The sequence below is a fragment of the Psammomys obesus genome, unplaced genomic scaffold (assembly GCF_907164565.1).
Source record: "Psammomys obesus unplaced genomic scaffold, mPsaObe1.curated_primary_1811, whole genome shotgun sequence".
Taxonomy (NCBI): Eukaryota; Metazoa; Chordata; class Mammalia; order Rodentia; family Muridae; genus Psammomys; species Psammomys obesus.
The window spans coordinates 15284830-15297934 of record NW_026596064.1 but is presented as its reverse complement, the minus strand read 5'-3'; the positions used below and the strand labels follow the sequence as shown (position 1 = coordinate 15297934).

Genomic DNA, 13105 nt, shown 5'->3' with positions numbered 1-13105 from the left:
AAGAGCAACCCTGACACCAGTCCAGCCACAAACCCACTGACCAACAGTCTGTCCTGCTTGCAAGATGTGCTGAGGCAATGGGAGCACAGACCTTGTGAGAGTAAACAACCAATGTCTGGTTTAACTTGAGGCCCACTCTACAAGAGGAAGCCCAGGCCTGATGTTGCTTAGATGGCCAGAAACTGGAGACTGACTGGTTAGCCCAAAGACCTAGGGTAGAACTAAACACAACTGGTCAAAAAAAAAATTAATGAAATTATTTCTAATGATATTCTGCCATACTCATAGTTTAGTGCCTTGTCCAGTTGTCACCAGGGAGATTTCCTCTGGCATCAGATGGGAGCAAATGCAGAGACCCACAGCTACGTGGAGAAAGAGTACAGATAGGAGGTCTCCATTGTGCCCCTCTCCTCAGAACTCGGGCAGTTCTGCAGAAGAGGGGGCTGAAGAATTCTAAGAGTCAGAGGGGATGGAGGGTAACGTGACCCACTGAATCAACTAAAGAGGGCTCCTATGATCTCACAGAAGCCAAAGTGGCAAGTGTGGGGTCTTCATGAGTCTGCACCAGGTCCTTCATTGGTGCTTTTGTGGGACCGCTAACTGTGGGAGTGGGTGTGTCTCTGACTCTTTTGCCTCTTTTCTTCCTGTTAAGTTGCCTTTTCCAGTATGAGGGCATTTGCCTTGCCTTATTGTATTTTGTTTTGTTGTGTTTGGTTGTTGTATCTTGGAGGCCTGCTCTTTCCTGATGGGAGATGGAGGGGGAGTGAATCTAAGGAATAGAGGAGGTGACAGGGAGGGGGAGCTGGGAGGAGTGGAAAGAAGGGGAAACTATAGTCTGGATGTATTGTATGAAAGAAGAATCTAATATATACATACATAAGTATATACATACGTACATATATGTACAAAGTTATACTTTGCCAAGAGATGAGCTGAAAAGTGGTTCTATGTTAATTTCTCCAAACTTTAATAGCACAACCTATTCAATTTTACATCTACCTTGGCTATTTTTTTCTGTTTCCTAATTTAAATTCAGATTTTATAAGTCCTGAAAATAACCTCTGCCAAACACAGGAAGTTAGCCTATTTTTTTTTTCACTTTTAATTTTGAGTCTGGATTAAAATGGATAGGTTGATACAATTAGCTCTAAATTGAGCTTGCGACCACACAGGTAGGGATACTTATCTGTACAATATCAATACCGTTGGATCCATCTCCTTCCAGTCGACTCAGAGAAAGCCAACACATCAAGCATAAATATATCTGTGAAGCAACCAAGTGGAAAATGGGAAGCAGTGATCGCCCTATTACAGGAAGGGTGCAGCTCTTTCCTCTGGGGACTCTGTGAGTGGCAAAGCCTACCTACATGCTAATGGTTGGGACATCACAATCCTGAACCATTCAGTAGCCCCAAGAGAATGGTAGCTTCAGAGCTACCTATCATGGCCCGATTCATATCATTCTCTGAATTTTACTGGGAGATAGGCTTAAACCAATGAATAAAGTAGGAACCCAAAGTAGAAAAGCAGATATTTATTTGGGATGGAATCTTCAACCCACTGCATTAATTTTTCTTGTTTATACTGTGTGGTGCTTGCAAGTAGTTAAAGTGATTTTAGCATCATTCTATTATTATATATAAGAAAATAAATTAAGTGTAGGGGAAAGGAGCAAGAAGAAAATAATCGAGAATATGGTTGTTGAAAAACTTATTTTCTGGAGTTGCACTAAACAGCCTGTGGGTGTGCACAGAGATGGAGAACTTCTGCACTTGCTTGGACTGGAAACTCAGGACCACAGGTGGGGACACTTTAGTGGAAAACCCTAAAGTTCAAGAGAGGACAGGAAGTTCCCATGGAAATTTGCCTATAATATCCCATAGGTTTCCTGTTTCTGAAATACAGTTGATTTCTTCTTTAAGATTCCTGAGTTGTCATTATGTGAACGCCTTGGTCCTGAGCACCTTGACCTACTTGAACACTTGTGCTACTATGTTCCCAAGGGATCATATCCTAGCTAAGGCCTCTTTCAACTCAGAGATCGTGTAAGAGGCAGAGGGCATGAACAACGGGAATGTTGGCTTCTGTTCTGAAAATTCTTCTATTTGATTCCTAGAAGCTATGTCCGAACTTGTGAGACACAGATGTGTTCTGTCCTTCCCAAGACAGCTGGAAATCTTGGCAATGCTGAGGACACGTGGGATCCTTGAAGCGGTACAGCGCCTGGAGACTAAATGACCACACTCCGTCCACTATGGGAGCTCTCTCTCTCCTGAGGAATAAGAACACAAAAATTACAGTCAGCCCAATCTACAACCCGTAAATGCAATACCCAAGGAGAGCTGGTCCAACCTGCTAAATGGAGAGTGCCATATTTCTTGACCTTTTTACAGCGCCATTCATTTTCTTCTCGATGGCCTTCCTCAAACATCAACATTTCTAATCTTATTTACCCTGCCCCTCATTGTTGTTTTTGTAATATCTTCAAGGCTTCAGTAGACTGAAGAAAAGGATTGCTTTTCATTTATCAGTTCATCTCTCTACCATGAAGACAGCTCTATTCCCTGTTTTGCTCTGAACCATTCCTCCCCATGCCTTTCATTCAACTTCATACTTTAGTATTCCTCTAGTTATATTTTTCAGAGTTTTCCTGAACAAACTCAATGGCTTTTCTTGAAAGACCTCTTGCTACTTTTGGGTTTGTCATTAGGTTTTGTTTGTTGTTGTTTTATCATCTGATGAGGCAAGAATTATGTTTCTCCAACCTCTCCATGCATTTCAGAGAAGGGGATTATTTCATTACATTTTTGAAAAATCTACAGCTGGAATTCAGGAATAAGATCATCCTCATATCATTTGTAAAGAGAAGACACTTTTCCTTTAATGAATGTCCTAAAGATGCTGTGTAGGTATTTGCATCATATTGCTTTAAAAATCTGTTTCTTGTTATCAGGAAAGTGAGTTTTAAGGACTAAGGTTTCTAATCAGCATATTCTGGAATGAATGTTCTCTGCCACAGAAGACAACAGTGAATAGGAACAAATGGATTTTGTTAAGGAGGACCTTGGCAAGATCAAAGGATACTCAAAGTAGAAGACTGCAGATTCCAATGTAACTTTTAAAAATTAAATATATATATATATATATTTAAAACTAAATTATATATATATATATATATATATATATATATATATATATATATATATATTGTGCAGAGTGCAGAGAATCTTATGAAAGAAGGGGAAGTCAGAAAGACATGGAGGGGACAGGAGCTCCACAAGGAGAGCAACAGAACCAAAAACTCTGAGCCCAGGAGTCTTTGAAAAGACCAATACTCCAACCAAAGACCATGCATGGAGATAACCTAGAACCCCTGCACAAATGTAGCCCATGGCAGCTCAGTGTCGAAGTGGGTTCCCTAGTAATGGGAACAGGGACTATCTCTGACATGAACTTAGTGGCTGGCTCTTTGATCACCTCCCCCTGGGGGGAGGGCAGCCACATGAGGCCACAGAGGAAGACAATGCAGGCATTCCTGATGAGACCTGATAGGCTAGGGTCAGATGGAAGGGGAGGAGAACCTTCCTTATCAGTGGACTGGGGAAGGGCATGGGAGGAGAAGAGAGAGGAAGGGTGAATAAACTGTAATAACAAAAAAAAATAAATTAATTAATTAGTTTAAAAATTGTTAAGGCAAAAATATAACCTGATATTCACTCCAGAGCATTACAGGTTAGCCCAGAAACAAACACCATGGATTTCTCCTCACTACAACAGATATACGTGGGCCAAGTTTTGAAGGCTCCAGAGTGTCATGGAACTCGTCATTCTATTAGGGCAAGATCGGAAAGAGAGATCATCTGAAGGAGGTTAGGAGCACAGGGATCATTCAGTCAGAAGCTAGGGGAGTAGAAAGCTTGAAGTTCCCACTTCATTTTGACTGAGGGAAAGGGCCACCACCAGTGAGAGAGAGCTTAGATGAAGTGAGATGAGTGGGTTCTCCCACAGACAGCATGAGGTCTGTATTTTCCTGGGCACTGAGCAGAGGGCACTTCTTACCTAGTTTAGATTGCCAGAAGATTGTGTGCACAGAAGCCCTTGCTTGTGTCTATTTATTAAACATTACTCTTGAGGAAAAAGGCTCCAGCGAGCCTAAAAATGCTTAGTTTCCTCTTTCTCTGAGTGTTTGATGAAGTATTTTAGTGGCTGTTTTATTTTTAAAGTTATGGTAAATCTGTTGCTGACAAAGCCTGACTTAACAGTGGTATGCGTTTTTCTAACAGAAGGAACAGAGAAACTTCAAGTGGTACGCAATCAAGAGTCACCATCTAGTGGCCTAACTGTGCTCAAACAGTGCCTAACGGTGTCCAAAGCTGCAAGCTCCGGTGCCTCCCGAAACCTGTGTAGGGCGCATCCAGAACCAACAGAGACTTTTCATCACAGTAAAGCTTCAAAGACCACAAACTGCACCGTTGAAACGAACTCATCAGCAAACTTAAGCTCTGGTCCTTGGCCTCTGGTCACTGTCAGAAAAAGGAGAAGGTTCCGTGCAATCCAGTGACACTTCTAGAAGACAGACTCGGGCTCAAGACCATGGGGATTTTAAAATTATTTTGGACCAAATCTTTGCTTCTCAAAGATAACTTTATACATGAAAGCTGTGGTAGAGTTACTTCCTGTGCACATCTTCTTGTACACTTCCTGTGTACATTTTGTGTACAAAAAGGTACTCATACTTGGGGGGAAATTAGGAAGCCTTCATAGTCACTAGAAAGCATTATTGATCTCAGTGGTTGCCTTCTGTCGAAGCAAACAGTGATGGTTATGGAAAGGGCTCGAGAACCAGAGGGCTACGTTCAAACTTGGGCTTCATTTTCTACTGCCATGTGCTTTGCCCTTCTTACTCAACCGTTCTGAGCCTTGTGAGAACTGAATGAAGCAGGACTGCCTCTAGCATCTACAACCTTCCATATCCTTCCCTTAGGCTATAAGGCTTAGTTTAATCAGAAAAAAAAAAAAAAAAGGAACTTAGAGGGGAAAAAAGGGCTCAGACTTTGGAGCCAAAAACATGACAAACACATTTTGTTTCCTGCTAAAAGGAAGAGGCATATCGAGTCACTACAGGAGAAAGGTCACCATGTGACAGTGGTTCCAGACATCCCAGCTTTGGATGCTTTTGTGCTTTCTTACGGAACCCATTCTAAACCACGGGGCGAAGCAGTTATGTCATGCGTGGATGAGGTCACTCCTTGAGCTTCTGCTCAGACAAAGAGACGTGTGAGGGAGCAGCCCGAGGCAGAAGACCATCGGGCACACAACGCTTTCACTCAAGAGGGCCTCACAGTTCAGGGCTGCTGGGTATACGGAGGATATGTGGAGTATAGACTGAGAGTATGTGGAGTATATACGCAGGTATATACTGCATACGTAGCTCAGTGCCTCAGGCTGATAGTCACTGATCTCAGCGTCTGTGGGACTCCGTGAAAAAAATGACACAGCTGCTGCTTCTGATTTCAGAAGCACTGGCTGGGCTTCGCTGCCTTCCCCACACCACTCTTCCTTTCTGTCTCAGTTTTCCCTAGAGGAACATCCTGCATCTCCCCTGGGGGGCTTGTTCCTTTGCACACACACATCTAGTGTGTGTGTGTGTGTGTGTGTGTGTGTGTGTATAACAATAGATAGGTCTGTCCTTCAGAGCCCATAAGAGACTGCTGTTCTTAGGTGATGCCCTTTTACTGGGACTTCCCCTCAGAGCTTCCCAAGACCTACCTGACCGTGTCAGCAGAAGAAAATGAGAAAAAGGTTTTGGTCATGGGTAGCCTGTAAGTTGCCTCTGAGTAAGTAATGTGTTTACGTTGGAGAGGTGGAATATTTTCATAAAGTATCAGCTGTCCCGTGGGTGACTGAATTATAAAATGGTTCCTTAAAGTCATGGTGCTTTTGAGACAGCGTCTCATACAGTGGATCAGGCTGGCCGCGAACTTGTGGCATTTTTCCTGCCTCAGGCTCCTGAGGGCTCCGATTGCAGGTGGCTGTACCATCTCACCTTGCTTAAAATTCGTTCCTCCCCCCCAAAAAAAATGAAAGAAAAGCCAGAGGCACTAAGGGCCCTATCCTCTTCTCCTATTTCCCCCGTTAGGTTGCTAAGTAACGCCTGGCACATTTGGCGTTCACAGCACGCTAAAGTTTTACTCCTGAGTGGGATGCCAGGGTTGGTTTTCATCTGTCTGATGAGCCTTGGGGATAGGTGGTTTTGGGCTAATACGAAAGACCTCATCCTCACACACAGTACAGTTGCTGCTCCCTTAAACACTCACCGCTCCTGGCCTGTGGAAATAGGATTGCGAAGCCCGAGGTCCAGCTCCCCGACATGGGGTGCTTAGTCTTGATGAGCCCCAGCTCTTCACCTGCTTACCAGCAGAACCCACCTGACCTACCTCCGGAAGCAGAGAAGATGGCGACACTGAGGCAGAGAAGGCCCTTTGCAAGCCTTATGCCTCTTCTGCACCCTGCACTGACTCTGGACCTTTTTGTTGAAAAAAAAAAAAAGAAAAGAAAAAAAAAAAAAAAAAAGGCAGTGTCCCAGCCTGCTCAGAGAGTCATGCAAAACTAGAAGGACACTGCCGGGCCTGTGTCAGCTGTAGCCAAGGCCGCTGCCTAAGAGGCCTCTGCCCATGCCCAACCCACCACAGGATGCCCCAGGCTCACCAAGCGCCTCTCCACACTCCCTTTTTTCATGTTGTTCTTGCCTGAAGTAACATCCAGTGAACGGTAGCTGGGTGGCTTCTCCTCAGTCCAGTTCGGGGACTGTGAGCGGCGGCGGCGGCGGTGGTGGCGCTGGGCACCCCAGTTCCTGGGCAGTGACTCTTTCTCCTCTTCAGAGCTCCAAGAACTGGGGCCCGCGGGCAGGGGAGGCGAGTAGCTGCGATGCCTGCGTCTCCCGTGTCTCTGGGCGCCTTCCCGGGGATCTGATCGTCTGGGGGACCAAGGGGCCTCACTGGACGAGGGGCCTTCGCTCAGGCTGTCCCAGTCTGACCAGGGCATGGAGGACTCGCTGGGCCTAGAGCGGTGGTGTCTCCAACTCCAATGGGGGTCCAGCTCCCTTCTTTCCGGGGCCCAGGGCCTGATCCCCCGGTCCTGGAGCTCTTGGAGGAAGTCAGAGTGATGGCGCTGCCTCCGGCCCTCACTGGGATCCCAAGGTCTGGAAGGAACAGGGTTGAGCCGCTGCTGGTGGGAGGAGTCGCTGGTCCTGGAGGACAGTGGGTCTCTGATCAGCGGGGGAAGGTGGATGACTCTGCGCTCCACAACCTGTGCGGAGCCTAGAGAGGACAGCATGCTACAAGGGTGGCCAGATTTGGCTCTAAAATCGCGAGGCAGAGGCTGAGCTGGGTTGAGGTTCCGCAATTCTTTCTCCAAATATTCCAGGACACCGTTGGCCACGGGAGGGTGAGCGGCCGTCTGGGTCATTGGCATCTGGGGAAGGCTGGACCGTAAGGACAGATCTGAATGGAAACAAGGACAGAGCGCACTGAACTGCGAGCCCGGACATCGTCCTGGGTGTCAAACTGTCACATTATTTAGCAGGCTTCCACTCCCTCCCACCTTGCCATAGCAAAGACAACCCCATTAGTGCGCATGCTCCTCGGCGGTCTGCCCTTCTGCCCTCCCCCTCTGCCCTCCTCCTCCCATGGCTTTCTGGCAAAGTTTACCTCGCTGCAGCAGCGGGTTCATTGCATAAGATGAAACTTGGGAGCTCCTGTCCGCCCCCCAATACAGGGGTTTTTCCATCATCTGAGGACCTAGGGCCTGAACCTGCTTCATGTAGCGGTGGCGGGCCAGGGCTGCAGGGGAAGAAGGAGAAACGCAGACCCTTAGCCAGAGGGAGTCCCACGCCTCCCACTTCACTCGGTCTGTGCTTGCAGCTTCTCTCCTTGGAGCCCATTCTCACCTATCTTGCATGGAAACAAGAGATAAGGGGAACAGGACTCAGCTGTGTCTTTAAGAAGGGGCTGGGACCAAATTCCCCATAGTAAAGGCTATACCTTTCACACCCTAGGAAAGACTGCTTCTTCCTAGCTTCAAAACATGTTATTCGCTCTCCAGGTCACCCAAGGGCATAGGCAGGCCCGCACACATACCAAGCAGTCCATCAAACTACAAGCCACACAGAGACACCCCGCGTGGTAAAGGCTTGGAGGAGGCTGATGGCTCTTGGGCCTGCAGGGCAAGCTCAGGGCTATCTGTCCCAAAGGGGAAAACAAGGCTATGATGTGATGCTGAAGCATCACCAGCCCTCGGTGGGAGAAACCGTGTGGGAGGAAGGCCAGGGATGCACAAAGCTGAAGTGAGTTGTCCGGGATCCTTTCTATTTTTCTCCTTTGCTAACTGCTGGGTTTTCCCCCAGTTAGGGGTGGGACAGGCAAGTGGAAGGGAAATATTTCCTCTCTTATTGAGAGGAACAGTGTGAAGAAAAAAAAAAGCAACACCAAGTGTCTACAAAACGTCACCTCAGTCCCCTCGGCGAAGCTGTTCAGAGGCTCCACCATCTGTAGCAAGGGCGATTAAAAATACCGACGCTTATTTGTTTTTGTTAGTGGGGTTCCGTTTAGAGGCAATCGTGGCTGAGTACCCCTCGACTCCCAAAGGCCCTGCCTAGCCATGCGTGGAGCAGAGGCACGCTGCTACAGACTGTGACGGGCCTCCGCCCTGGTAGTCCCACCCAGCTCAGGGTTCGCTGTAAAATGGGGCAAAGGGAGGGTATCCTGTACCCGGCTGCACGGGGTGGAAGGTCGGCTGCCACCGTTAAGAGTGCGGCGCAACAGGAAGTGGTCGCCACAGAGCCCCAAGGACTGTCCAGAGCTCCAGCCCCGATGATGAGTCACAGCCCAGCCAGGGGGAAAGCAAGTGCTCCTAAAGTTGCCACACCTTAATACCAACCCAACCCGCTGCGTGCCAGCTTCAAAGGGGACAGGAGGAGGGGCTCAGCAGCCCCCTCTATTGGCCACCGTCAGCACAGCGACTATTTTCGGTAAGCAAGCTAACCCTTCTCTTCCCATCCTAGCCCGCTCTCTGTTTTTTGAAACGCGGCCTCGCTCTAGGCCGACATCAAACTTAATGATCTGAGGGCTGAGGTTACAGGCGTGAGCCACCACACGTGGTCTTGAGATGTCTTTTAATGTGGGAAACAGACGCAGAAGTCGAGATTTCAGAAGTTGCTTTCGGAGCCGAGCCACAGCGTGATGCTGTTATGTCAGACTGGAGCTGGCGGCTGGGGAGTATGAAAATTCTGAGAAATGAAGCCGTCAGGATTTCGGAATCTTTAAATGAAGATTCTGAGGGCCAGGTGGACTTCAACCAGCTAGACAATCCTAGCTTTGCGACTTGGTGTTTTCAAAGTCTCTGGGCTAGACAAAATAGGTCTTTCACAGAGTTGCTGGCATTAAATGAGGCAAAGCACACGGAATGCCTGATGGGTGAGTCAGCAGGTAGAGACTTTCAGTGTTATCACAGTGAATTGTTTCTTTTGCCTTAGCTTCAGGAGAAACAAACACGCATAGAGTCTAAACTGCACCAATCTTTGTCTCTGAGGGAAACGCGGAGGCATGATGTTTAAGGCGTATGACAACACTTGACCCTCCTCTGAAACCTGTACTCCACCCCTGGTGTCCCTGGAGACCTTCCAGCTTCCCTTGCTCATGGCCGATTTCCATTCCACCTCTCTGCTGTCACAGAAGCCCGTCTGTTCTTTACTGTCCTTCACCCTATAGCCACGACCAACTCAACGTCCTCAGCAGCTTTTAGGAACAGGACAGCCCTTTGAACTCTTGTCATTTTAACCTCAGGGAACCACCAGAAAAAGCTCCCTGGCCCCAGCCAAGCAATGGGATCTCAAATAGTCCTCCTTAGAATGGTCTTTCCTTGAAGGACCTTCCTATCAAGTATGCCTTTCCTCCTTCTAGGCTCCCCATTGCTCGGGTCCCCCATGAACTTCCAGCAGATTATGTCTTCTTTGTTAAGGACAGGAACTAGCCCTCACAGAGAGCCAACAGCTATGGGTCTTGATCATCAAGGTCTATGTAACTAGAGAAGTCTCTCCAGCCCTCACTTTTCCCTGCTCTGTATAGAGAGATGTTCTCTGGGGAGGGGAGGCCAGTAACTCAGAGAGATGAGAAGTTTCTCTAGTTCTTGTAGGAAAAAAAAAATAGGCCCGATTCTAAAAACATTCGTCAGTAAATCCTATGAGGGTTGTTTGCCAATACTGGGGGGATTATTGGATCTACTAAAAGTTAGCACCACTTTCATTTTTCTCTCTAGTCCCCTGTTGCAACTCAGGAAGGTGGGAGCTGGCTGGGGAGATGGGCTGTGGTGGGAGAAGTTCAAGCATCTCTGACATCCTTCCAGAGGCTTCCTTCTGCATCTAGGACATTTGTTCGTTTCTGATGTTGCGATTGAAACCCAGGGGTCTCATGAGAACCACCAAGCTATGTCTCCAGCACTGCACTTTGATTTGCAGAAGTTGTGGAAGGCTGTGGGCTCCCTCATACACGGACCATCCTCCACATCTAATGACCTCTCTTTTGAGAGGCCAGGCTGCTTACGCTCTTGTCTCTTTCCTTTCTAAGGCTAGCTCTTTCTTAGTAGAGAAAACTTCCAACTCATCCTCGATCACCCAGCTTCTTATCTGGGGCTTCCATTGATTCTCTTTCAGTCCTTTGCTTATACACATTGTAAGGGCTATTTTGGCCTAAACAAACAAACAAACAAAAATCAATCAAACAAGAACAGCATCAGAATACTTCCCTTATTCACTGATCTTTCCTTAACCATCCCTGCCCCTCACTGCAACTCATCTTCTCACCAAATTTGTCAGGAAAGTTAAAAGTGAGCTTGTCTGATCAAAGCCAAGGACTTTAAGTTATGGCCTGAAGTTCTTCATTTCATCAGTTCTTTTCAATGAGTAAATTCCAGACACTGAAGAGAAACCAAACCTTTGCTTCTCTTACTGATCAAATGCACCCTCCATCCATGCTAGCTTTGCCCCAATCCTGCCCACCTTTAATACCCTGTAATCTAAGGAGTTAGCAGGTGAGGACTTATCTCTCATCTGACTACTCCCTGAGAGGGAACATTCGCCATAGACTCAAGTTGAGTCCCCGGCTATTTCCACCCCTTCCAAGAGTTTATATAACCTCAGCTAGTCCACAGAGGCTGTAGCAGTCCCCACATGGGACACGCAGACACAGATCAGTAGCAGTCACTGTACTTGTGAACTGTGAGACTTCTCTGACCTGGCCTGTGAAGTGGTGATGACATATTCCTTTGGCAGCTGTGGTGAGGATTCGGTGAGGAAGTAGACATAGAGGACACACATTAAGCAGGCATCTAATGAAAGTTATTTCTCTTTTCCTGTAAGACATCAGGCAGCCTTTCATCACAAGCCTGAAACCATACTCACACCACTGACCTTGACATCATAGATTAAGTAGGCTGTCTATCATCATTGAGTAATCGTCATGTTTTCCTTTCAAACTTTCTTCCTTTACATGGACCAAGATGACAAGAATAGTTGTCTCTAGGGATTTGGTTTAGTCTACTTTTTGATTTTTTTAATTCTCAGATTTTCTACCATGTGATACTTTACATCATCAGGAAAAGGAAATGTTACTTAAAACAAATACACAGAAAAAAAAAAAACCTTGCAGTTAAAACACTCTCATCTATTTACTGAGGAAAGAACTTTATAGAACATTCTTTTGCTTTTGGGGTGGTTGTTTTGCTTTGTTGTTCTGTTTTTTTGTTGTTTTTGAAACAGGGTTTCTCTGTGTAACATTGGCTGTCCTAGACTCACTTTGTAGACCAGGCTGGCCTTAAATTCATACTGATCCACCTGCCTCTGCCTCCCTGAGTGCTGGGATTACAGGTGTGCACCAGAGCCCTGCTTAAATTCATCTAATCTGAAACTTAAAATTTAGAGCCTATCATAGTCTTATTATATTTGTGTGTGTGTGTGTGTGTGTGTGCCCTAATCCCCCAGACGCATGGGGTCAGAAGCTGGATAGGGGGCAGCAATTAATTTTGACCAAGTCCTCCACATTATCCAGTGTGGACTTCAGTTTGAAAACTAAGGCTTCAATATCCTTCCCTATTGCTCCGTTCTTTTCATCTCATCTCTAAGCAGTGTTGTGAAATTGTAATAGAATAAGGTACATACCGGTCTCTGTCCCTGGTTTCTGAAATACAAGTCCTACAATTCTGGGGACCTCAAGAATGAGGAGAATTTCCATGTACTAATTAGATGACTGGTGGCCGGGGTCCCTAGAGAGCTTTGGGATGAAGACAGGTTGCCCAAAAGGCCAAAGCATGGTTAAAGAGCTGGAAATTCCTTTTCCACTTTTGACCTGGGAGAGAAGAGTTGAACTGCCCAAATACACAAAAAGGAAAACTTCCACTTAAAACAGTTGATCCAACCCCTTCTGTTTACTAAAAAAATAAAATAATAATAATAATAATAATAATAATAATAATAATAGTTTTATAGGTAGAAATCCTGTTATCGGCCACCTTCCTTGTCGATTTAGAGCATTTTTAAGCTACAGCTCACGTCTTTTGAGCCTGTGTGAAGGAAGAAGGTATGAAGGAGATCCCAGAAGAGCCAGGAAGTTTGACCTGAGAAAGGAAAACCTATCTCCTTGGGGCACTTGTACCATCATGTCCAACCAGTTGATACTCTGTGTTCTCTCTCTCTCACCTTCCTCGGGGCAGCAGCAGCGGGTAGGACAGCAGGGGCAGCGGACGTAGCAGCAGCAACACTGAGGACAACACTGGCACCAGCACACACCAATCAGCAGCAGGAAAAGGAGGGCTCCAAGGATGATGAAGATCACTGTCAGCCAGTCTACGGTGGAGAGAAGCCAACATCTTGAGAGGGATGCCTTCACTCCAACAGTCTAGGCCAGTGGTTCTCGATCTTCCTAACATTGTGACCCTTTAATACACTTTCCCGTATTGTGGTGACCCCAAACCATAAAATTTTGTTCGGTGCCGCTTAATGACTGTAATTCTACAACTGTTATGAATTGTACTGTATATATCTGGTTTTTTTTTT

The 13105-nt window shown here is 46.5% G+C and overlaps 1 protein-coding gene across 1 annotated transcript in view; it reads right to left on the bottom strand.

Moving 5' to 3' along the window:
- Window positions 1-1031: 1031 nt before the first annotated feature.
- Window positions 1032-13105, bottom strand: part of Ildr1 (immunoglobulin like domain containing receptor 1) — a 36104-nt gene continuing 24030 nt past the window's right edge. Inside the window, exons 6-9 of the mRNA XM_055625235.1 lie at window positions 12749-12947; window positions 7710-7841; window positions 6709-7502; window positions 1032-2272 (exon numbers count right to left, since the gene is read on the bottom strand). Of these exons, the coding sequence (XP_055481210.1) occupies window positions 2231-2272; window positions 6709-7502; window positions 7710-7841; window positions 12749-12947 (1167 nt within the window). The 3' untranslated portion in view covers window positions 1032-2230. The remainder of the gene's footprint in view (window positions 2273-6708; window positions 7503-7709; window positions 7842-12748; window positions 12948-13105) is intronic.